General features: G+C 37.3%; 3 protein-coding genes across 3 annotated transcripts in view; all 3 read right to left on the reverse strand.

The window, feature by feature from the left end:
- Positions 1-1,869: 1,869 nt before the first annotated feature.
- LOC126376947 (uncharacterized) lies at positions 1,870-9,785 on the reverse strand. Its single transcript, XM_050024497.1, has 9 exons — positions 9,776-9,785; positions 8,837-8,898; positions 8,065-8,214; positions 7,446-7,499; positions 5,833-6,069; positions 4,474-4,770; positions 3,868-4,037; positions 2,682-2,774; positions 1,870-1,943 (listed from the first exon to the last, which is right to left on the reverse strand). Exons 1-9 carry the CDS (start codon positions 9,783-9,785, stop codon positions 1,877-1,879), a joined length of 1,140 nt encoding a protein of 379 aa, XP_049880454.1. The 3' UTR covers positions 1,870-1,876.
- A 1,340-nt stretch (positions 9,786-11,125) lies between these two features.
- On the reverse strand, positions 11,126-19,172 carry LOC126376948 (uncharacterized). Its single transcript, XM_050024498.1, has 8 exons — positions 19,161-19,172; positions 17,737-17,965; positions 16,531-16,745; positions 15,859-16,095; positions 13,932-14,192; positions 12,800-12,969; positions 12,296-12,388; positions 11,126-11,247 (listed from the first exon to the last, which is right to left on the reverse strand). Exons 1-8 carry the CDS (start codon positions 19,170-19,172, stop codon positions 11,187-11,189), a joined length of 1,278 nt encoding a protein of 425 aa, XP_049880455.1. The 3' UTR covers positions 11,126-11,186.
- A 1,479-nt stretch (positions 19,173-20,651) lies between these two features.
- The window catches only part of LOC126377002 (lateral signaling target protein 2 homolog), a 64,554-nt gene continuing 59,047 nt past the window's right edge, over positions 20,652-26,158 (reverse strand). The window contains exons 11-13 of the mRNA XM_050024578.1: positions 25,682-25,889; positions 24,602-24,735; positions 20,652-24,128 (exon numbers count right to left, since the gene is read on the reverse strand). Of these exons, the coding sequence (XP_049880535.1) occupies positions 23,983-24,128; positions 24,602-24,735; positions 25,682-25,889 (488 nt within the window). The 3' untranslated portion in view covers positions 20,652-23,982. The remainder of the gene's footprint in view (positions 24,129-24,601; positions 24,736-25,681; positions 25,890-26,158) is intronic.

The following is a 26,158-nucleotide window of genomic DNA, read 5'->3' on the forward strand; positions in this document are numbered from 1 at the left end:
TTGTGACGTGACTTATTGTAGATTTGCCGCAGATGGCATTAACTACTTGGCCGGACAAATGGGGAGCGCTGAAGACTCTCACCCGGTACAACGTTTAAGACAACAGTCTGAAGGTGCCCAGTTGGGCGCGAACCTCGGCTCAGGGCGTCGTCTGAGAGGAAAAATATTTGAAAGGATTAATCCTCAACGACAGCGAAACACGGAATCATACTATAAACGGAATCAGACGATGAAAGTAATAATTGTCTGGCAGAATAATACACAAATATTACACTCAAAATGAATCTGCGTCATTATAATAGTCGCTTCACATTGGCTGATTTGATCTATACTGATTTTATTGGTGAAAACCTGTAATTGGCTTTCTGTTAAAGTCTATTTTGTTTTGTAAGCTGTTGGTTTTCCATGTAATAAATAAATAAATTCACAAATAGACATAGCACTACTCAAAGAGAATAATATAAAATAAGTACGCAATCTGAATTTACTTGGATCAATGAACATACTAAAGCCACTCATGGTTAAATATTTGAAGGAATGACAATAGACGTATAAGGACAAAATATTATTAAGCTGGGCGCCCAATGCAGTGAAATCGACTTGCGCTAGCGACTAATTTCAAAACACATTTAACGTGTTGTGTGTTAGGCAGGTGATACGACATTGTTAATTCGGCCGTATTATACCTACTATTACTAAAACCGTTTCAAGTTTAATTACCCTGCGTTTTTGGGTCTTTTATAATGCTCACTTTGGAATACTAATGATGTTTTATTATTTAATAAATAAAATATCAGGGCCGTAATATTTCAATGAGAAACAAAAATCGTATTAGGTAAAATGATTGAAAAATTGGATAATTTTAGCGAGTAATTGAAAATTTATACAAAACGTGGTCTATAAAACACCTGGTCCTTTGATATAATCCTAAAGCAAATGGAGCTTTGATCGCTAAATCCATTCCAAAAATTGCTAGTTTAATTGTTTTACTATGATCGGAGTGGATTTAATTATTTTAGGAATCCACAGCACGAATTTTTTCTGGCCTTTCGCTTTGATCTGCTCAAGTAGATGTAGTAGAAAACATTTCACTGAATCTTGTTGTCATTGAATCTGTATTTTGTTGTCATCTTTGACAGACTACACGCAAATGCTCTAAAGTAAAAAGGTACGATCTATTCGCGTATAAAACATAGATCCTAACTGTAACCTACGACGAAAGTCGTATATAACATACGACTCTTTTCTACCAAGGGTACGATTTTATTGTTGGTATTTTATGTTGATGAAAAGGCTAGGTACTTAACAAAGTCAAATGAGATACTTTTTACGAAACGTCAAATCGAAAGTTTTCTTTGAAGTTTTTTATGGAAATACTGTATTGTGACGTCATCAACAGAAGCGATCAAACGTCGTAATAGTTTGAAAATAATTCAAACAGAAAAATAAGATATTTCTACGTTAGCATTTGATAATTTAACTTTGACCCAGTCAAATAGGTAGCTATATATCAAGCCAGATGTAAAAGATTTCTGACGACAATTTCAACTACTCTGGTATTATGTTGTTAAAAGAAAACAAATATTAATTATGTACTATTTTACTAAAACCCAGATCTAAGATTTACTAACATCAAGATTGTATGAGTCTTATGCATGATACTTAAAATAAATTACATACCTAAGCAGACTTTGTTCAATAAACAATTATTTAACAAAGTTCTTTTAATAGGAAAATAAGTACTTTTAGTTTTCTTTCCCTTAAATATAATAAAATTCCTCTTCACATTTTGGGTTTCTAGTCTCCTACGATGATAATTATGACAGTTATGAGGTTTCCAAAATATAATGACTGGTCGAAAATGTCCTTATTTAATTTAATAATTATTTATAGGATTTTGTGGTCTCTCGAAGAAGTCCTCTGGAGGTTCATTCGCAGCCGGCCTGTAATAAAAATGATTAAATTTTACAAAAATAAATATAAATAAATATTAATAATTAATAAATATTGGCCATATGGAATCTGTTACAGTGCGCCAATCAAACTATCACTTTATAGATTATTAAGTCACAATGACCAATTTTTAAGGTTTACAGTGGAGCTCGCCTAAAACATGCATAGGGATCTACTTTATAAAAACAGCTTCCAAAATATATTTTTTACTCTTCTTCTTTTCGTTCAGGCAAAGTCGATGGTCGACTTTAAGAACTCTGACGTTAGGTATTATTGTCTATTGCTGAATATTTTTTTATTGTTTTCCTAGTTAAATATTATAGTTGACCGGGGTAAGCAGAGACTATAGAATTCCATTTGCTTCGATCCTGATACACTTCTCTTGCTTCCTCTACATTCATAAATCGCTTCATACACGCACGCCGGTTCAGAGTAGATCGTATTAAACCTTTCCTAAGGACATCTCCAGTTTGCTCAATGTAAGTAAGTCTTCATCTGCCAGCCCTACCATCAACTTTCGCTTTATATACCGCTTTTGCAATTCTATTATCCTTCATCCGCTCTACGTGTCTAAACCAACCTAACATTCCCTTCTCAATCTTAGTAAATAAATAACTAAATACAATTATTTATTTCGAATCAAAAAATTACATCCATATTAGTCACTGTATCGTCTTTTACACCACATTTACGTCTTACCACACTATTAATATTTTATAGTTCCTTACCCGTCAGGATGGTGTTTCCATGAAATTCTTCGTTCCACTATCTCGTACCCTCGTTCTCCTGGCGGTAGATCACAGACGGGATCTCTTCGGGTACTAGAAGATAATAGAAGTATAAAGATAAAATTAAGTATATAAATAAGCGGAAAGCTAAAAGGAAAGAGGGGAAGTGGAAGACCAGGAAGAGCTTACATGGAACAGATTAAAGAAAAGGTTAACGTCGTATCTTATAGGGAAGTCAAGGAATTTGCCTTTGATAAACTGGAATGGAAAATGCTACACCGGCAAGAGCGTAGCTCTTAAATTGATGATGATGAAATAAGCGGAAAATTAAAGTTGAATCTTCTATACAAAAGCGAAATACCACTCGCTGATTAATCACGAAATCTCCGAAACTACAAATTCTGGGAGTCTCAAACATTGCATGTGGGTTCCGTTTAAGACGTAAATACTCACTAAGACGGGATATTGTGAAATTCAACCCCTAAGGGGTTAAAAAAGGGGTTGAAAGTCGTGGGCGAACAGGCTAGTGTACGTATATTTGTCTTAGATACTCAAAATATTTGTATAAATACTACAATTATCAATAACATTGACAGCAATTAAGTTGGTAGTGATACATATGGTCCTAGAAATGCGACTCCGAAGTGAACCAATCAGAGCGTGAGTATTCATCAATTGCTTCGAGTTGTCGTTACATTGCTTATATTGGCTAATATTTTATTGTATTTATGTTGTCAGGTTGTACTAATATAGTTTTCTAAGCACTTTTTTTACTAACAACCTATAGATTTGCAATTATCTGAAAATAATCTTTTTTTTCTCTTCTCGAGCCCGCTCTAGTGGACAGGTCTACCAGTGATTGAGCGTTGAGCTCACGATCCGAAGGTCCCGGGTTCGAATCCCGGTGGGGACATATCACAAAAATCATCTTTGAGATTCCCAGTTTGCTTAGGACATTAAAGGCTGATCACTTGATTGTCTGAAAGTAAGGTAATCCGTGCTTCGGCAGTGGTCCCGGTTACTACTTACTGATGTACGTGAGTAATCGTTACATGAGCCATGTCAGGGGCCTTTGGCGGCTCAATAATAACCCTGACACCAGGGTCGATGAGGTTGGTAATTTGCCTCACAACCCACACGATAGAAGAAGAAGAGACAAGATGGACAAGGCCTAATGATGATATACCTAGTCATATTATTGATGATACAGTTTAAGAAGGCTCCATTGCACTGCGTGCTAGTAAAGAGGTAGGGTCCAATACATTCGTAATGTTGAGATACTCTGAACGCAGAGGCTACGCCAATTAGAACCTCATGTTTACCGACCCAGGTCACAAGAGGGCCGCCATGATCGTTCTGTAACAATAACAACCGTTACTAACATACATAATATAACATACCAATTCGGGTAGTCAGAGATACATCCACTGCAAGATGAACTAAGTACTCACACCTCACCGAGCTTTCTGATAGACCAACGTGATAGTTGGTTAGCCGTATCTATAATGATTTTTCCTGAACTCTTTGTAAGTAAATCACATGAGAATGAAATTTTTTAAAAAAGCGCCGAGAGAGTTTGTTTGGAATGCTGAAATGGGATTCTTTTTACGTAAATAATCTGTCTAACAATGTTATGATTCACATTGACCGTGTGAAGGTGTTAATGCTGTGTTATGGTGCTTCTAAAGTCGTGAGAGGTTATTTTTGAGTAGCATTGACTCATCAAGTGTTTGCCACTTTGTCGCCAGGGCTACGTAAGCTACTTTTGCTAAGATATGACGAAATTTTCTACCTGACATATTCCTACTCTTCTTGAGAAGTTGGTAAGTGTCGTCCCCATTTGGGTCCTTCGGAATCTGAATGCAATGTCATCAAATGTGATAGTTGTGTCGTCATCAGTTCCTTTGACGTTGACACTGTCGCTGGCACTGTAACTTTTGTAAGTCACATCGGGTACAAGGGCTTCTGCAGGTGTTGGCTCGTGTGAAGGATTTTGATAGTTGTTTGGAGGCGGTGGTGGAGTTATTGGCTTCTCTGTTTCTTCATCCGTCAATATTGTGAGATGTTTCAACACTTCCGGACTTTGGCACTGTTAAAACATATAGAAGATATGAATGCATGGGATTAACTGTCTGAGAACTGATATTAGGCAGCTAAATTAATCAATTGTATAACAATATTATATGTTTATTTTAAAAAAAAGAACGGTTAGGGCCCTGTGCCAAGGCTTTTTTTTTTGCAGCTTCTTTTCCCCGGATATACAGGTTGTGAAAAGCTGCAGTAGTTTTAGGCGGATGAGGCGTTCGTTATGTAAAAATTGACGATTCAAAGTGTAACTATGTTACCTACTGAATAAAGATATTTTTGAATTTGAATTTGAACAGGAAAAATATATAAAAATATATAATTTAGTACTGAAATACCCGTACAGACCGGGCCTGTCAAATCTTCAGGTTGGGTAAGCGGATCCTGTGTAAAACGCGATAATGCTAGGGAGACGATGATGATTTAGTACTGAAGTCTTCGTTCCGTCCAAGTAATTAATGCTATTTGTTGCAAATTTACAACAAGTCACGTTAAAATAAAAAGAAATATTCGTCTTGCTTTATGCACCATCTAATTTTAGTTTAAATTATACCTGTCATTTTCTTATCCACCGAAAAGAAAAGGGACGGGTAATCGACGGCCATAAAATTTATTGAACACACGTACATTTTAAGCAGAAATCAAAAACAACCCTCTAAAATACATACATCTAATTTTACATTGGCCAATAACCCGAGAGAATTAAGTCGACAGCACACGTCAAACGGACACAACACAAAATTAACAGCTGTTAGTCATCCGTCCCTTTCCTTTTCAGCGGTTAATATAGAAGAAGAGAGAAGAATGACAGGTATAACTTAAAATAAAAAAAAAGTTTAGTTTGTTGTTGAGTTTTAGTTAAATTAGATGGCGTCTACAGAAATTAGCAACATTATTTTTTTTTTCAATTTATTTCAATGAAAAACTTAAACGGTAGATTTACAAATCACCCCCGCCAAACTTATGAAGTTTGATGGCGAGTAGCGCTCACATGCTTATTTCTTAATTTACCTACCGTACCGTATTTACCTTATGAAAGTACTGGTTAAATAAACAGAAAACTCACAAGTCCGCCGATTCTGACGTAGTTATTGGCGCAACCATCAGCCAACGGTGGACTCCGCACGAACAGGTTTCCCTTCGCATCAATACCGCCAGCCTTAGTCGCACATAACATGTATTTGTCTATCACTTCATCCATTCCATCTATATTTCTATAGTATTCCTTACAATCTTCTTTTTTTTGCAAAAGTACAGAGCTGTACTTCAGTGTTGGCTGATTATAGTCCACTGTGTCACCCGGCTAAGACAGACCATTTATATTTAGATTTGGAGACGATCTGGGGGGTTAAAATGGCCACTTTGAAGCAATTCATCTAAGAAAGCAATATTGCTATTTGACATTTGTTTGCATTGCGCACTTACTTTTATATGCGCAAATGTGAAATTGCAATATTGCTTTCTTAGATGAATTGCGTCAACGTGGCCATTTTAACCCCCCTGGATGCTTTCAAAATAGAGACGGTACAGTCAGGAGCAAATAGTGACAGTCAAGGTATACATATAGTCAGCAACATCCAGAATGTCCAATAATTAGGAACGTTCAAAGCGGCTGTATAGATTGTAACACTCTAAGTAACCAAAAACATCAGCACAACCTGCGTGTTCAAAGTTGGCAACTAATCGTTACAACCAAAGTATGTTTTTACTCCGGCCAAGTAGTTAACATCATATACGGTAAATCTACGATAAACCACGTCAAAAGAATAAAAAATAGTGGTAGATACAAGTTCTATCAACCACTGTTATTAAGAAGTACCTACGTAGTCAACAGTTAAACTTAAAAAGTGAGTTCGGTACAATGAGCATAAAAACTGTCTATTTTGGTCATATTATAACCCTTTGCGCAGCGTTTACAAAATCATAGTATTATATTTATTCCCTAAAGATTGGAAAGAAGAAGTGTAATTTTCAATAAAAACTGCCTTTTTCCAACTGACGGCTTTTTTTCGTAACTTCTTCAGACTTTGCTCCACATTTTATAGGAATATATCACGAATTTTAACTGGACAGTATGGAGAACTATCAAAATTTAGAAACACTCAACAGTGCTGCCACCTACATTTGAGCTTCTAGTTTTTATCGTCATTGAATTCTTTGTAATTTTTTAATGCACATAACAACTCTCCATAAACCGATCATTGTCGAATTTGTTTTCGAATTCATGTGTTTATCATAAATGATTATCACGTGCTCAGTGGTAAAGGAAAACATCGTGAGAAAACCAACATTCCCGAGAAATGCTTTTTCGGAGGTATGTGACCTAGCCTATATTGGGCTAGTTTTCCCTTCGCGGGTTGAAAGGTCAGACAGGCAGTCGCTTCTGTAAAAAACCGGACCTGTCAAATCTTCAGGTTAGGTAAGCGGACAATGTGAAAAACGCGATAATGCTAAGGAGATGATGATAACAGGGGGTTAAAATGGCCACATCGAAGCAATATTGCAATTCGACATTTGCGCATATAAAAGTAAGTGCGCAGTGCAAACAAATGTCAAATAGCAATATTGCTTTCTTAGGTGAATTGCTTCGATGTTGCCATTTTAACTCCCCAGTTCTCCATACATACAGAAGAGAAGTTGGTAAAGAAATAAAAAATATCCATATAAACACATACATACCACACGCCATTTATCTTTATGTCCCCATCCCATGACAATAGCGTCCGTTTCTGGCTGTTGGTATTTGACGTCATAGTTTATGTCAATCATGCCGGGAGCCCAGGAACATGATGGGAGGGGCTCAGTCACACTGAAATCGTACGGCGACTCCACTCTGACAGCACCAATGTCTATGTATGACCACACATTGACCTTATCGTATGCGAATTTGTAATCTAAAAAAGATTTTTTTTACCTTTGATGGGTTTGCTCTTGGCCCCAGACTTGCCCGAAGGCAATGACGAGGCCTAAGATGGAGCGAGCTCGCCCAGAAGGTGCTCACTCTGGCTTTGATTCGGAAATACAGAAGACGGCAGAGAATTCCACTCCCTAGCAGTGCGCATAATGAAGGACGATGCGAAGCGCTTTGTGCGAATAGTTGGGATATCCACCAAATAGGGATGGAACCCGGCCGTACGTCTGAAAGTCCGAAGATAAAAGGGGGATGGTGGAATGAGCTCGTGTAGATCGTGTACATAAATAAATATAATAATGAATTACCTTTCGATACACAAGACATAACGACTTTTTTCCTAGCTGCCTTCGCACACGCATCATTATCGATCTCCTTAAAATTTACATAGTTCTTGTAACCAGCTATAGCGTACATGAAATGAACATCCTCTATGCACGCTGCTGAAGTTATGATGAATTCTGGATGTACTATAGCTCCACCGCACACCCACGCATCATATATAACTGGCGCGTGCGGAGCTTTGATCAAATAAGCCTGGAAATTTTCAATTATTTATTTTATTAGTGGCAATAGGCTCGCCCTGTATTATAAGGGAGTTAAACATAGCTAGCAAAGAGTACAGGCGAGATGCTATGTTGTGTTATTTATTTTATTCTATTAATTGGGTAGTTTCCAACTAGTCAAATCAGTTACTTTTCACTAAACGTCAAAACACGAAATGACTATGGAATTTGAAAAGCATATATATATATATGGGGTAGGCAGAGCCACAAGCAATCAAAGACAACTTGCCGCCACTGTTGATACCATGTCGTAAGCTGGATCTAATTTGAAAAGCAACCTGTCAAATAGTATTATTAAAATTCATGAATAAGTTAAATAGAAAAATGAAAACGTTTTTTTCCCCTTTAGATCTGTCTTTATTTAGTAATCTTACATAATTTATCTGTGACCTAGGAAACTACCCAATTCTGTAGAGTATTTTTAAAAAGAGAACTTTTGATACCCTACTGCCCTTCACAGAAATTTTGTAACAAAATATAACCATAAAATGTCATCAAATATGTTACAGCATTCAAATAAGCACTCGGCCAATAACTATAGCCAGAAACCATACTTAAGAAAGAAGCGATTCTAGTTATTATCTTATTCTCACTATATATTTAACTTCATTGTTAACATCCAATCCATTCTTTATTCTTCGTTGCGAATCGGTTGCTGAAAACATAATAGTATTCATTTTAAATCTCATTTCATCAACATTTCTCAGCTGGAGTAAAATAAAAAAGTATGGAGTGCGTCTAGGAGGGCTAAGAAAGCCACATAGGAGCAATTCACCTAAAAAGCAATATTGCTATTTGACATAAGTTATTGACATTTACTTTGATATGCGCAAATGTCAAATTGCAATATTGCTTCTTAGATGAATTGATGAGTGTGACCATTTTAGACCCCCAGCTCTTTAAAAGTCCAACTAGATTCCTGTTCTATCCATAAAGTCCCTAAGATATAGATACAACGCGCGTGCATCACATTGGTAGGTCCATATCACCAAGTACCAAAAAAGCACCAAGTATCTAATTGAAATTGTAATTTAAATAAGTTTATCCTGTAAATGTTTTGTGAATTTGTGTGCAATAAAGTGTTTTTATTATTATTAAATATATTAGAATTAAAATTGTACACCTAGACTGGTATGCTGCAGTGGATGTATGTAATATTGTTTAAGACCTTCTTGACCTGTAGCAATGCAATAAATACATTTGAATTTTTTTTTACCAAGTAGTCGTGTGACCTTGTTGTCTTTGAAGTTCATGGACACATATGACGAAGTACTTATTTTGAAACAGAAATAAAAATATAATTAAGGTACTTACTTCTTAATATTATAAACACAAAAAACGCACAGATGGAGATAAGCATTTTAACACCGCCCTTACCCCATCGCCACAAATAGGGAGTATAAAATAAAATTTTTGATATTGAATTTTCGGTTGACTGCCTATCTAAATTGGTAATATCAATGTGAATTTTATTGCAAAATGGTAACGTATACAGTCGGAAAAGCCTTGCAAAGTCGCGTATTATACCTTACCTTCAATCATTTTTTTTTTCAAAACGCCCAGGGTTCGCTTATCAAATGTCATAATTAAAGTAAACAGTTTTTCTCTTCAACTCTATCTACTATCATATCCGAACATGTTATGGGTGAAGATAAGAGGAGAAAATAAGAAACTGACTTCAGTGTGAGAAACTTACTTCAATATCTACACACCACAGTCACAAAATATTTGAGAAACAAACAGTGATATGCGCGGATATACGCTAAACGCAGTAGATAGATAAAAATAATTAAGAAAGTACCATTATGGCCGTGTAAATAACCTCGAAATGAAGAATTCAGAGAGCCTTGAATGGTTTGTAATTCGTTTTTATAATAAAAAATTCAAGGATATTGCTACCATGGTGCACAATTTCTGAAGAAATCCAAAAAAGTATAAGTAATGACGCTTTGATTTATGGACATACTTACTAATTTACTAGCTAATTTAAATCAATGTTATTCTTCCTTTCAAAGCTGCGCATGTCCACTGGTGAAGATCTAGCACATCTGTTTTTACCCGACTGTTTTATGTTTATGGCCTGGAAACAAGTCCAATAAGAATGGTATTTAATGACTATTTAAGTTGTCATGGTAACGTTCAGCGCGAATTTGCTGATGTGTGAACACACTTCAATAGGAAATAATACAAAGAAAGAGATTCTGACGCCAATGGACTAACATAGTCACTGCCTACCCTGGTGGGAAATAGGTCTGAGTTTGTATAATGTATGTAAATCCTGACCTATGTGAAATCGTCCGCTGCGATCCACACCGATCCGGTAAAGTGGACGCGCAGCTTAATATTACACTGTCATGTAATAGCAATGACTGACGGAATAAGTAGGTTTATTCAAGTAAATTTAAATAAATTCGTGGTACTCGTATATTGGAAATACCAATACCAGAAATACCAGAAGGGTCAAAAAGGCTACATCAAAGTTTTGCATTGCGCACTTACTTCTACATGCGCAAACGTCAAATTGCAATATTGCTTTTTTAGTTAAATTGGTTCGATGTGCCCTTCTTAATAACCCAGACGTAGTTTCATACCCAACAAAAAGTAAATTATTGTTTAAATACAATTACTTAACTAAGGTTGTTGCGTGAAAAAAAAATCCATTGATTAATGTATTATGTACTATTTTATTAATACCTAGATAATTATAAGATTTACTAACATCAGTGTAAATAAATCTTAAGATACTTAAAATAAATTATTATTATTACAGAAGTTGTTCAATAAACAATTATTTATTAACTGAGTTTTAATAGGAAAATAACTATCGCTTATTCATTCTTCGTTCTCTCTTGGTTTATCGAGTTCTTCAGTAGTATGACACATTGAGACTTCTAGGGTGTCTCAAATAGGTACTTTATAACCGCATCATGGCCCATTTAGAATTTAATAATGAATAGGATATCGACTATCAAAAACGTCGTCCGCATGTTCATTTGCAGCCGGTCTATAAGTAACAGTTACAATAAAATTAATACTTCACAAAAATAAACCTCACATATGACGCCCGGTCACTTCATAGAAAAAACCTCGTTTTACACAGACGCTACACATTGACGTTATCGTACACGCGCATTTGTGTGTGTGTGTGTGTGTGTGTGTGACATCTGACGCCATACAATTGAAGACTAATGACTAAAGTAAGACCTAAAGGGGTGAGGTAAACCTAGCTCAGCCGCTGGTGGGGAGCGGAGAGTTGCCGTTCTATACGTAGTATTATTCCGATGGCTCTGAGCTGAGGTTCGCGCCCATCTGGACACCCTCGAGGTTATCGTCTTAAATTTTGTACTAGGTGAAAGCCCGCAGCTACCCATTTGTCCGGCCAAATAGTTAATGCCATATGCGGCAAATCTACAATAGGTGACTTGATTATTTTGTTATCGGCTCAGTACCACTGAATTCGACATTATGAGTTTGAATTCATGTTTGGGTCAAGATAATTGATATCACGTCGTTTCAGGATTTGTGCCGGTTATTAGGCTCGGCTCGAATTCCGTGGGACTCAAACGCTGACGAGGAGTGGGTATATAAACTATACAGGGTGTTAGTGACGTCGTAACGAAAACTTTGAGGGATGATTCAGACCATGATTCTGAGTTGATATCAAGTGGAATTTTCTTAATTCATTATTAATTTATGGAACGGAAAATAATTTAAAAAGACACTTAAATTTTCATGAATTATTCGACAGAAAAATCCACTTCATGTCAACTCAGATACTCAGAATCATTGTCTGAATCATCCCCCTCAGTATTCGTTACGACGTCACTAACACCCTGTATACGTTTGAAAATATCCAGTTAAAACTTACGTAAGTTGGCTACATAGATAAGTCCTAAATGGATATTTGTAAAAAGACAAAAGGATTCCAGGATATTTTTTTGCTTTTACGATAATGGTATTGACTTCAGGTGTTCGAAGAACAACCATAATGCGATGAAATGGAGTTCACCTACCCGTTACTTAAAATAGTATCTGACAAAATGATTTCTTACCCGTCAGGATGATGTTTCCATGATATTCTTCGTTCCACTATTTCGAAGCCTCTTTCTTCTGCCGGTTGTTCGCAGACTGGGTCTCTTCGGGTGCTGTAAATGTTGTCAAGTAATATGCTATCATTACTTCTATACATTGGTGCTAATTCCTGTAAACACCATCTAATTTTATTTTAAGTTATATTTGTCATTTCTTATCCGCCGTTGGTGTCTCCAACATTCCAAGGACGTCAATTCTATTATAGAAAATTAAGTGAATAACTGACTAATGTATTTAATTACTATTGCTTGTCACATATATAAAAAACATTATAACTGTAAGTAAATCTTTTACTAAAAGTTCAAAATTTCCTTGCAAAGTAAATATAAAAACATTGGTCGTGGATAATTTATTTTTTACAAAATGGCAACGCATGGTGGGATGACGTCAGCTGGGCTAACCTTGAAATGTTAGCTGTCACTTTTGAGCTTACCTGGTCTTCTTATATCATGGGGAAACCTTACCTAGTCATATTGTTGATGATACAGTTCAAGAACGCTCCGTTGCACTGAGTGCTGGTGAAGAGGAAGGGTCCAATGCAATCAAACCTCTGAGATACTCTGAACACAGAGGCCACGCCTATAAGGACCTCATTTTTACCGACCCAAGTCACTAGAGGGCCTCCATGATCGTTCTGAAAAAATATTCATCCTCCATTATCAAAGAAATGTAATATTTTTGTATGCAGTTTTCACTAACACAGTTAGCTCGACCGTTGTAATGTAGACGACAGGTCGACATGGCAATACTACGTTTTCATTTAAGTTAATATTTATTCATCTGAATCATCTAACGTATCGCTACAAAAACTTAAAGAATCTTCGCCACTGGTATCTCCGACTTTTATAATAAAATCTTCCATTTAATTTTTTTGACAGAATATTTGTAACAATTATTTTCCCGTTCAATGTTTTAGAGCTTATGTTATGTTGTAAGTAATGTTTATTTTTTAATTCTTTCTGGTGATGCTCAGGTAATACAGTAGGTAATGTTATCTTATCTTATATTAGGTTAGTTAAGTTAGTAAGCAGATTTATATTAGTTAATTGAGTACCTACTTACCTCGTAAATTTTCGCATGCTTATATCTAGCGGATCATCTTCTATCGTGTGGATTGTGAGGTGAATTACCAACCTTATCAACCCTGGTGTCAGGGTTATTATTGAGCCACCAAAGCCCCCTGACATGGCTCATGTAACGACTACTTACTTACATCAGTAAGTAGTAACCGTGACTAAACGTGCCTTCCGAACACGGATCATCTTACTTTTTGGACAATCAGGTGATCAGCCTGTAATGTCCTAACCAAAAACAAGGGATCAATCACAAAGTGATTTTTGTGTTGTCCCCACCGGGATTCGGATTAGCGGATTATGTGATACTTAGAACATAAAACCTACCAACTGTTTGACAAGACCATGAATCCTATGCGAATAAATCATTTGATTTGAAATATTAATTTGTTTTTAAGTTTCGTTCCACATGTTAAAAAAACGAAACTATTTAAGCAGTGTCAGGTTCGTGACGTAGGTATAGTTCGGGAGCTCTAAATTCTACCGTTCACAACAGGAAACAATTCAATTAATCTAAGTATACCTGACATATTCCTGTCCTTCTTGAGAAATTGGTCAGTTTCCTTCCCATCTCTGTTCTTCGGAAACTGAATGCAATATCATCAAATGTGATGGTGGCATCGTCTTCAGATCCATTGCCGACGTCGGAAGGGATATTATCAATAGAGGGTGCGTCTGATGCTGGTGGTTGAGTAGGAGTATAATATTTTGGAGGTGGTGGTGTTATTGGCTTCTCAGTTTCGACCGGCCATATTGTGATATTTAACGATTGTGGACTTTGGCACTGTTAACACGAAAAAAATAATTAAGCTAGTAAAAGTAACGCTCAGTGGGTAGGCCCGCTACAAAGTGGAACGGCGATCTAGTGAAGGTCGCGGGAAGCCGCTGGATGCGGGCAGCGCAGGACCGATCGTCGTGGAGATCCTTGGGGGAGGCCTATGCCCAGCAGTGGGCGTCGTACGGCTGATAGTGATAATGATGATGAGTAAAAGTAATAGGTATCGTAAAAACATAATACTTAAATGAGAAGACCTATTGTTCATTGAAAGAGAACTTATTCAAATTCAAAAATATCTTTATTTACTCAGAATGACAACTTAAGACATATCGTAAAAACAAAATACTTAAATGAGAAGACATATTGTTCATTGAAAGAGACCTTATTCAAATTCAAAAATATCTTTATTTACTCAGAATGACAACTTAAGATTTTGAAGCTGATTTGACCTTGTAATTTAAAATTTACAGTTGAGTAGGTATTTTAGTTTTAACAATTTTATTTTATTTTATTTTTACAATTTTACTGTATCTCTTATTTTCTTTATCATTTTAATTGTAATTCTATGGGTCTGAGCCTGAAATAAAGATATATTTAATTTAATTTTATTTTATTCAGTAGGTAACATAGTTACACTTTGAATCGTCAATTGTTACATAACGAACGTCTCATCCGCCTAAAACTACTGCAGCTTCTCACAACCTTACATTTTGTGACGTGTGATATTTGTCGTTAACATAATTATACTTAGGTAAGTTTTTAAAATATTATTTTATTTGATTTTCTTATCTGAGTCACTGTGTTGTACACTGGCTTGCTTCTCAAACAGGAAGCGCCGGTTCAAACCCCGGTATCGGATTTGCATCAATGAGTTATTAATTTATTGTAAGTACGGTTTTCACTAGCAATCCAACTGTATCGACCATTATAGACGGCGCTACGGTTCACCACCTATCTATCACGTTGGTCTAACAGAAAGGCCGGCGAAGCGCGAATACCTAGTTTATCTTGCGATGGATGTATGTCACATTAACCCAATTTGGAATACAAGATGGTAGTGACATCGTAACGAATACTGAGGGGATGTTTCAGACCATGATTCTGAATTAATATTAAGTGAAATTATCCGTCGCAAAATTCATGATTCTGTTTAGTTTTTTTTTTAATTATTTTCAAATCTTATACTTTTGCGATGGAAAATTCCACTTCATATTAGCTCAGAATAATGAGCTGAATCATCACTCTCAGTATTCGTTACGATGTCACTTACACCCCGTACAAGTACATACAGGTAGCCATACAAGTAGATATGGGCAATAGAGTGACATCTCCCTCTCAGTATTCGTTACGATGTCACTTACATACACCCCGTACAAGTACATACAGGTAGCCATACAAGTAGTTATGGGCATTGTAACGAACACTGAGGGGGACGATTCAGACCATGATTCTGAGTTAATATCAAGTGGAATTTCTTGTCGGAAAATTCATGAAAATTTTAGTGTTTTTATTAATTATTTTCAGTTCTATACTTTTGTGACGGAAAATTTCACTTGATATCAACTCAGAAACATGATCTGAATCATTCCTCAAAGTTTTCGTTACGATGTCACTAATACCCTGTAGTCGTGAACTTATGTTATAATACCTATAAGTACGATGTAAAACTTACAATTCCACCAACTCTGATGTAGTTGTTGGCACAACCATCTATCAAGGCGTGGCTTCTCGCGATCTGATCACCCTTTGAATTGATATTGCCTTCGTCCAAACCGCATATCATGTACTTTTCTATCACCTTATCCATACCATCTATATTGGTATAGAAATCCTTACACTTTTCCTTGTCTTGTATTAGAAGGGGACTGTACTTCAATGTTGCTTGATTATAGTCCTTTGTGTCATCCGGCTAAAGTATACAATGATATAAAGTAATATAATGACACCGCAACAAAAACTTTGAGGGACGATTTATCTCAAAATCATAGATGAGTGGAATTTTTCGTCGCAAGAGTCATCATCATCCCCCTAGTATTATCCCGTTTTTCACAGGGTCCGCTTATCTAACCTAAAGATTTGACAGCTCCGATTTTCTACAGAAACGACTGCCTGTCTGACCTTCCGACCCGCGAGGGAAAGACCAGCCCAGTACAGGCTAGGTCAAATACCTCCGAAAATGCATTTCTCGGGAATGTGGGTTTTCTCACGATGTTTTCCTTTACCACTGAGCACGTGACTAATCGTTTATGATCCAAACATGAATTCGAAAACAAATTCGATAGTAATACCTACATCGTCCACAGAAAATATCGTAATAAAATAATAAAGCCATGAAGAAGCTTACCCGTCGCCATTTTAAATCATGGCCCCAGCCCATGACTATAGTATCTGTTCCTGGCTGCTGATATTTGACGTCATAGTTAATAGCAATCTTACGCGGAACCCACGAACATGATGGTAGGGGACTTTTAAGACTGAAGTCATACGGCGTGTCGACTCTGACCACGCCAATATCTATGTACGCCCACTTAGTAACTTTCTCGTACGCAAAATTGTAACCTAAAAAAATATTATAAGTACTTATATTAAAACTTACTTACTAAGTACATGAGGAGCTCGGTGGCGCAGCGGTAAACACGCTCGATCTGCGATTGTTGAAGTTAAGCAACTTTCGCAAAGGCCGGTCATAGGATGGGTGACCACAAAAAAAAAAGTTTTCAGCTCGAGCTCCTCTTTGCTTCGGAAGGCACGTTAAGCCGTTGGTCCCGGCTGCATTAGCAGTCGTTAATAACCATCAATCCGCACTGGGCCCGCGTGATGGTTTAAGGCCCGTTCTCCCTACTCGTATCCATCCATAGGGAAGGCCCGTGCCCCTGCAGTGGGGACGTTAATGGGCTGATGATGATGATGATGACTAAGCAAGTATTCAGTATTTCTGCTGAGCTGTGTAATAGATGCTAAATACCTTGGCCACCAAAAAAATATTTTCAGACGTGTATCTTAGAAAGTATTTTCTATCAAGACCATAATATTATTGTTATGTTGTGTTTTTGTAACACAAATGTGTTAATAGAAACTTTTACCGTAAAATAAGTTGTCTTACTTCAATTTAAACAGCCTATATACGTCCCACTGCTGGGCACAGGCCTCCCCTCAATCAACTGGAAGGGGTATGGAGCATTCTCCGCCACGCTGCTCTACTGCGGGTTGATGGAGGTGTTTTTACGGTTAATAGCCGGGACTAACGGCTTAATGTGCCCTCTGACGCACGGAATCGTCTTACTTTTTCGGACAATCAGGTGATTCAAGCATGTAATGTCCTTACTAAATAAAGGACAGTCTCACAAAGTGATTTTGACATTGTTTCCATCTGGAATCAAACCCGGAATTCTAGATCATGAGCCTTGCGGTCTAACCTGTTTGGAGGCTGTTTGTTAGCCAGGAACATAAAACTATCTTGTCTATGGTGTAAATACATATTATTATTTAGCATAAAGGGAAATATTTTATGAAGTATTCAAAGAAAGGTTTTGGCAACACTTTTACTTACTTTTAGGTACACAAGAGATAACTATCTTCTTCTTAGACGCTTTGGTACATGGATCATTATCGATGTCCTTAAAATTTACATACTTCTTGTAGCCAGCTATAGCGTACATGAACTGGACATCCTCTATGCAGGCTGCTGAAGTTATGATGAACTCAGGATGTACTATAGCTCCACCGCACACCCACGCATCATATATAACAGGCGCATGCGGTGCTTTGATCAAATAAGCCTGGAAAATATACAAATAATTGTCCCGACTGCAGACACCTCCAAATTTTATTTTAAGTTATACCCGTCATTTTCTCATCCACCTAAAAGGAACGGGACCATTGAGAGAATGATTTACAACTGTTAATTTTAAAAGATAGAGCAACACGGACCTCCGCGGACCGGAGTTTTAAAATGATTGAATGAATGTTCTTTTCTGATATGCAACCCGTTTGACGTGTGCTGTCAACCTAATTCTGTTGGTTAATTAGCCAATATACAATATTCTGAGAGGGATTTTTAAATTTCTGCCTAAAATTTACGTGTGTTCCATAGATTTTATGCCTGTCGATTATCCATCCCTTTCCTTTTCGCGGATTAGAAAATGACAGGTATAACTTAAAATAAATTTAAAATGGTTTGTACTGGAATCAGCACATCACATCGCTTTGGGAAAACTTTGTATGGCATTATTCAAGGAAAATTATCCGATACCGATTAAATGTCAATTTGAACTATATGAGTCAATTTGAAACTACTAAATTATTTTTAGGTAGTTTTATTTCTTATTAATAAGTAGCATAAATTATAGCGAATGATGCAAATAAATTGACGTTTATTTTCATTTATTCACTTGAATAAACTTCCAAAAGTGATTTGAGCGCCATTTCTTCTTATTGAAATTACTGAAATTATTATACCTACTGGAAAACTCAAAAATATAAATATATTATTTTATTTGCCTACTTTAATTAATAAGCTATCACCATACGGTTAATTAATTACCCATGTTTCTTATAATTTTGCTTCACAAGGAGCTAAACTGCAAATCCTGCACTGCAACGGCCTTCGTGGTCCAATGGTTGAGTGGTCTCAAGATCCGGAGGTCCCGGGTTCGACTCCCGGTAGGGACATGTCATAAAAATATCACTTTGGATCCCTAGTTTGGTTAGACATTACAGGCTGATCATCTTATGATCCGTGCTTCGGAAAGCACGTTCATTCGTTGGTCCTGGTTACACTTACTGACGAACCCTGATACTAGGGTTGATGCCGTTAGTCATCCATCTCACAACCCACACTATACAAGAAGACTGCAAATCGTCTTCTGAATTATCTACAAGTGTCACAGATTAGATAATAAATATGAGATATATACCTAACTTATGTCTCTGTCACCCCATTAGGAATTACTGAATTAGGAAGTAGTTACCTACCACGTAATTCATATCGCCTTCGATATCTATTCCATCTTTTATTCTTCGTTGCGAGTTGGTGGCTGAAAAAAATAATAAGTTATTTTTTTAAATATTTAACATCTAACTAAAATTCTGCAAGTGAATATTAGTTCTTATAAAGATCAGAGAGGGACTGGAACGGATCTTTTGTGGCGTTTGATGGCATTCCTCACTTGATCGGACAAATGGGGAGCGCTGAGGACTTTCACCCGATACGCCTGGGAGTGCCTAACTAGAACTTTTTATCGCAGACTGTGTTGGAAGTTTTAAATGCTAGAGCGAATAGGCATTTACCAGGCAAGCGTGTCCCACGCACCTTAGGCCGTATGGTCACTTACCAGTAAGTGAGATTGTGGACAATCGCGAAATAATAGTGCTTACCATAATATTAAAAAAGAATAAAAAGTCTATACTTACCTCTCAATACTATAGACACAATAATCACAGGAATAGACTTGAAAAAAAGCATTTCTTAACACCGGCCAGACCCCATACCCACAAATAGGCAATATAAAATAATTTCGTATGGAATTCTTCGGTCGACTGCCTATCTAAATTGGTAGTGTCCTTGTGACTTTAATTGCAAAAACAGCAGTTACTTATAGCAGGCACCCACCACCAACATGGGTGCAATTCAGTAGCAGTAGCATGATAAATAATATACACTTGGTTTATTACCACAAGCATCATAACGAAGACAGAAAAAAATAACTATGTATTTATTATTTTTATAGGTATACATCATTACCTCAATTGGGAGCATAGTAGCTATACAGGTGTTAGTGACATCGTAACGAATACTGCGGGAGATGATTCAGATCATGACTCTGAGTTAATATGAAGTGGAATTTTCCGTCGCAAAAGTATGGAACTGAAAATAATTAAAAAAACCCTAAAATATTCATAAATTTTCCGACAGGAAATTCCACTTGATATCAACTCAGAATCATGGTCTGAATCATCTCCCTCAGTATTCGTTACGATGTCACTAACACCCTGTATAGCTAATATGCTCCCAATTGGGGTAATCAGAGGTTCATCCGTGGCAAGATGAACTAAATAAAGAAAGAAAGAAATGTTTTTACGTTCAAATACTTACGCACCACCGAGCTTCCTGATAGACATACGTGATAGTTGGCGAGCCGTACCGCCGTCTATAATGTTCGAGCCAACTTTGTAAGTGATAATATTGTGGCGCCCCCTAGTGAGTTACAGCCATGACACCTGTCTAAGAACATGAACTCATCAAACACAATCCCGCTATTGAAAACCGCCTCAAAATCGGATCATTAGTTTAAAAGATAGGTGGTAACATTACTTTGCACAAACGCACACACAAACATCTCACCCTAAACACATATACCTGCTCCGTTCCGTCGTGGGTAAAAACTGCATATTGATACATTAATTAATAAGTCATTCCGGTAATGAGATTCAACCCGGCGATCCCCGCTTAAACAAAACAACAAATGAGCTAATAATATGGTATTTATTTACACAAAACCTGCAACAGTGTCGTATCACACACATTGTGATGGTCTACAATTACATATATCAATAACCAATTTTGTATTTACCATAACATACAAAAAATCTAGGCTAAAATTTCTATCGACAACTAAAATGGGTACGGAGAACTAACAATACGTAACCTTTACAAAATTTACATACATTTTTTATCATTTTATACACTTAACAATAAAACGTGACCTATACTAACAATTTGAATATAAAAATTATGGAATCTTTTCAAAGGATATTTTTATTTATTGGTTTATTTTATTCACTTATGATAACAAGGTAGTATTTATGTTAAAAATATAATCATTCGTTATAATGTAATCTTAAAAATAGATTTATTTGAAAGTACCTATAAATAAAGGGTTTGTTAACTTTGGGGCAAAGACAAGACACTTGTCGATACATTTATACGAAACCCAACGAGGATTTAAAAAAATATAGATAAATATGCCTATATATGCCTAGGCGCATACGTGGTTTCAGGGTCACATAGGTAACGCCTTTTTTAAAAATCATTTTTAGATGTGACTTTTGTTAACAAAACCTTGCAATAGACAAGCTAGTTTTAATCCAAGTAAAAAATGTCTCAATTTTTACTTGGGTTGGAATTAATAGAAAGAAATCAAGGTTTTTTTTTAAGAAAATCACATCAGAATGACGTAATTTTTCGAAAAGGCGCTTACGTTGTTTTCAAATCAAATCAAATATACTTTATTGCACCGAACTAAAATTTCAATATACATTACAGTACAATTTGGGCGGCCTTATTGCTCTAGAGCAATTTCTTCCAGGCAACCAACAAAAGGAAACAAACATTTACAAATCAAATCAAATCAAATATACTTTATTGCACACAACATACAAAACAAATTAACACAGATGATGATAGATACAACTTGGATGCGGATGCTTGGATTTTCACTATTAGACAATTACTATTGTTTTTTAAGAAATTTATTACATATAGAACGTGTCAAAAAAGAACAGTGTTTTATTTTTTTAATAATTTAGTACCTCGTTCAACAAACTCCAAAGAAAACTTTCGTTTTGACGTTGCGTAAAAAAATATCTTTTAACGAAATTTTCAAGTAGCCTACTCTGGGGAGGTTATGACCTAATAAGGAATAAAAAGTAGGTAATTACATTTAACAGTGGGTATTTTAAGGTTTCTAATTCTTAATTAAAAGTGATAGAAATTCGTGTTATGTTGAACCGAAATTGGGAAGTGTTTTGAGTTTTTTGATTTGAAGTATATCTATGTAAAAATAAGTATGATTTTCAGCCATGTTTATAAACGACAACGAAGTATTTACATAGTCAACACAAAGACGTAAGTCCCGTTTGTCTATATTTTCAAAAATTTAATTCTCCACATTGAGTTTCTTATAAATGTAAAATCGTAAACAATACGCAGTAACAAGTATAGTTAATATTTAGAGAGCTATATTTATCAAAACTGAACTTCAACAAATAACTCTCGACTGATGTTAGTTTTCTAGATGATATCGCTACAAAGTTGCCTTAATACAACTTTTTGAGAAAACTTCGTTAGCGCGTTTCAGGGAAGTTAAAAAAACACATCGAAGCAATTCATCTAAAAAGCAATATTGCCTTTTGAAAGTTGGCATTGCACACTTAATCTTATATGCGCAAATGTCAATTGAATGTGGATTCATGTAGACTTTTTAACCCTTCAGGTCTGCTTTAGATATTGATTTGGTACTTTTAATCAAAATGAAGGAACATCTTACATCATAAAGCTTTCTTTCCTAATTCCTTGAGGAACCACCCAAAAAACTAACTCAGTCAAAATGGAAAAAATATTTTTATTTATTTAGCAACATCTTAAAGTCAACAATCTAAGGAGGGCTAGTAAAATTGGAATAACATGTCGAATATCACGTGGGTAATTTTAAATTGAAAATTACAAGGATATATTGGACGTAAACTCTAGGCAGACTATGAGAGAAATATTACTTCGAAACCGAGCACACTTGTAGGACTCTTCTTAGTACGACATGCACCACGAGATTTTGTCTTTTAAAAACTACTCGTCTTGAATAGAATCGGAGCGAACGGAGTATCAGAATTTCTTACTTTTCATTGGTTCAGTAATCAATAGAACCGTGTTTCCTAGATCGTCCAATCCGCGCCAGACGTAGCTATGGGAACTTTAATAGTCCAAAATTGAGTAAACAGAGGCTTAGGTAGACGAGTATCGGATCCGTGCTTAGACATTCGAGGCAGGTAGCACGGTTCCGTGCTTCGGCTGACGAAAGGTTAAATGCCACAGCTCCGTATGCTCACAGAAAAAGAATACAGCGTATAGAATGGTAACTCTCTGGCCCGCACCCATTCATATCGGGCGCGGACCTTTTCCCCTCTGGGTCTTACTTTAGTCTAAAATGGCTGCTAAGTAATAAGAGAGAGAGCGCGGACAGTGTCTTGCTCGCACTTACGCGAGACGCCACACGGTAACAATGAGATTTATTAGTGTCCGGGGTGTGGTTATAGCCTATCCGCTCAGATTCCATTCAAGGACGCGTAGCTTATAAAATATAATAGAACATGTATTGATCTTTCGCATACTTTCGGCATAATTATTAAGAAACAAAGTGTTTAGAATACCGTTGTCTTCATTAGATAAAGCCATAATATGCGTGTATTGTGACGGGAGGACTTTAGTGCACTTGAACCATAATTTGTACCAACAAATTGTCAAGTTTCTAGTTCTTTTTCTAAACCAGTCTTAGTTTTTGATTAGATATTTTTTGGGCACACATAATATTATTGTCTATAAAGAAAGTCAAATAAAGTCTTTGTTAATAACGTCATTTATAGGTTAGTTGTGTGGTCAGTGGAAAATTAATATGTCATGATATTAGTAATTTCTTTGACCAAAGGAGATTTTCTTATTTATCTAATGCATAGAGATTATCATGTGATCAGCGGTGAAGGAAAATATCGTCCACATTTTCCCGAGAAATTGGTCTAGATTTCCTTTCGGAGATTGTGCAGACAGGCAGTCGCTTTTGTAAAAAACCGGACCTATCAAATCTTCAGGTTAGTTAACCGGACCCCGTAAAAACTGGACAACGCTAGAGAGACGACGACGTCCAGTACGTGGAGGTGGAAGACATTACTGAATGGCCAAACTAAGAAGAGCCCTTTCACGAACAATACTCAGTAGAACATACAGGTCAAATTTCACCGGTGGTCGAGGCCGGACTAAGAAGAGCCCAGTCGCCAAAGGAGTACAGTAGGACCCACAGGTCAAGTTTCACCGGTGGTGATGCGAGGGTTGTGGGCGCCGGCAGTGGTGCGCGATGCTCTGGAAGCATTCCTCGCAGACTCGTACTGGCTTCAGTTGCCCGTAGCGCGGGAGGGGGAGGGAGTTTGAACTGCACGACGCGCAGAAGACCTTGCCTGGAAAGAGAGATGAACTTGGAATCATGAACGTACTAGCGGCCGCCCGCGACTTCGTCCTACCCTAAGGTTGCCTGGAGGAAATTTCCATTTAGCAATACCTAGTTCCTCTTGTCACTCTGTAAATGTTTTTGTAAAGTTTAGTACATGTGCAATGCAATAGAGCGTACATTATATTGTATTGTATTGTACAAATGTGGAGCTCGGTGGCGCAGCGGTAAACGCGCTCGGTCTGCGATTGTTGCGGCTTTCGCAAAGGCGGGTCATAGGATGGGTGACCACAAAAAAAAGCTTTCATCTCGAGCTCCTCCGTGCTTCGGAAGTCACGTTAAGCCGTTGGTCCCGGCTGCAGTAGCAGTCGTTAATAACCATCAATCCGCACTGGGCCCGCGTGATGGTTTAAGGCCCGATCTCCCTATCCATCCATAGGTATTGTATTGTACACGCAGTATTATTCGTTACAGTATACATACCGCAGTTTCTGCAGTGGTGCCGGCGCCGGAAGGCTGTGAAGGCGGCGGCGCAGCGCATGCAGGCGGGCGCCGCGATGTCGGGCACCCACTCCGGGGCGCGCTCCACCGGGGACGACGAGCGGGACCGCTCCTGTCTGCAAACACCACAAACCGTTTTGAAAATAACGGCCTCCGTGGTCCAGTGGTATGAGCGTTCGGCTCACGATCCGGAGGTCCCCGGTTCAAATCCCGGTGGGGACATATCACGAAAATCACTTTGTGATCCCCAGTTTGGTTAGGACATTACAGGCTGATCACCTGATTGTCCGAAAGTAAGATTATCCGTGCTTCGGAAGGCACGTTAAGCCGTTGGTCCCGGTTATACTGATGCAAGTTAGTAATCGTTACATGAGCCATGTCAGATACCTTTGGCGGCTCAATAGTAACCCTGACACCAGGGTTGATGTGGTTGGTAATGCACCTCACAACCCACACGATTGAAGACCGTTTTGAAATAGAAATGTTTAATTGAGACCATGTATTCGTACAAAATGTGGTGTTATAAATTATAAAAATATAGAAGTACTTAGTATTCTAGTATCAACTTGGACACGGTAAGGGCATTGCAACTGATAGAGAGGACAACATACTTAATTATTAGTCAGTGATATTTTTTTCTTTCCTTTGTTTGGTAAGGACTTTACAGGCTTGAATCACCTGAGTCTGAAAAATAAGATGATTCCGTGCTTCGGAGGGCACGTTAAGCCGTTGGTCCCACCTGTTAGCCGTTAAAACACCTCCACCAACTCGCATTGGAGCAGCGTAGTGGAGCATGCTCCATACCCCGTCCGGTTTATTGAGGGGAGGCCTGTGCCCAGTCCAGTTATGAGCAACATAATGTACCCACTTTAGGACTCTGTCGCACTAACATTATTTGACATTTAGTGAGACTTACAGTTCAATTTGTCAAAAAGTTAATGTGACATGGTACCAAAGTGTAGACATATTAATGCTCGTGACCGTACCTACATTGGATATTTATGTTCATTTTTGTTTATATAAATTAAGTTGGTGATAGCCCGAATATACACTAATATTTACCTAAAAGTAAGATCCCCAGTGGAGACCGAAGCTTGAAGATTCGTATCAACTGATTTCCTCCTGGCTTCGCTCTGAGCTGGTTGTTCTATAGTGGTGGCATTGACTGTGTTTCTCCTGACCAGACGGGTGTTCGTCTCCGAAGGTGTCGAGTCTGATGTGCTGTCAGCGTAGACCTCTTCTGCCGAATACACGCTGTCGTATGAGCTTCCTGGAAGGAGAAGGTGGATTAATCATCTTACTAACGTCATCTTGACCGTTGAGCTTACGATTCGGAGGTCCCAGGTACAAATCCCGGTGAGGATCAAATCACTTTGTGATTCCAAGTTTAATTTTGATATTTCACTTTAATCGGGTGATTGTCCGTAAGATGATCCGTGATAATTTACCTAAGTAAATATGTACTCGTTACTTGAGCCCTGTCAGGGGCCTCTGGCGGCTGTAATTAGTATTAAGTATGCCGAATAAATATTTTTTCTT

The sequence above is a fragment of the Pectinophora gossypiella genome, chromosome 22, assembly GCF_024362695.1.
Source record: "Pectinophora gossypiella chromosome 22, ilPecGoss1.1, whole genome shotgun sequence".
Classification (NCBI taxonomy): domain Eukaryota; kingdom Metazoa; phylum Arthropoda; class Insecta; order Lepidoptera; family Gelechiidae; genus Pectinophora; species Pectinophora gossypiella.

Excerpts from the sequence above, each read along its gene's own strand:
- LOC126376948 (XM_050024498.1), bottom strand. Across the intron at positions 16,096-16,530 it reads ATGATTTAAAATGGCGACGG|CCGGATGACACAAAGGACTA; the intron begins GTAAGCTTCTTC and ends TGTATACTTTAG. Across the intron at positions 12,970-13,931 it reads GAAGGACAGGAATATGTCAG|AACGATCATGGAGGCCCTCT; the intron begins GTATACTTAGAT and ends ATATTTTTTCAG.
- LOC126376947 (XM_050024497.1), bottom strand. Across the intron at positions 8,215-8,836 it reads ACAATGAAGTTAAATATATA|GCTTATTTGATCAAAGCTCC; the intron begins GTGAGAATAAGA and ends GAAAATTTCCAG. Across the intron at positions 4,771-5,832 it reads ACGTCAGAATCGGCGGACTT|TGCCAAAGTCCGGAAGTGTT; the intron begins GTGAGTTTTCTG and ends ATGTTTTAACAG.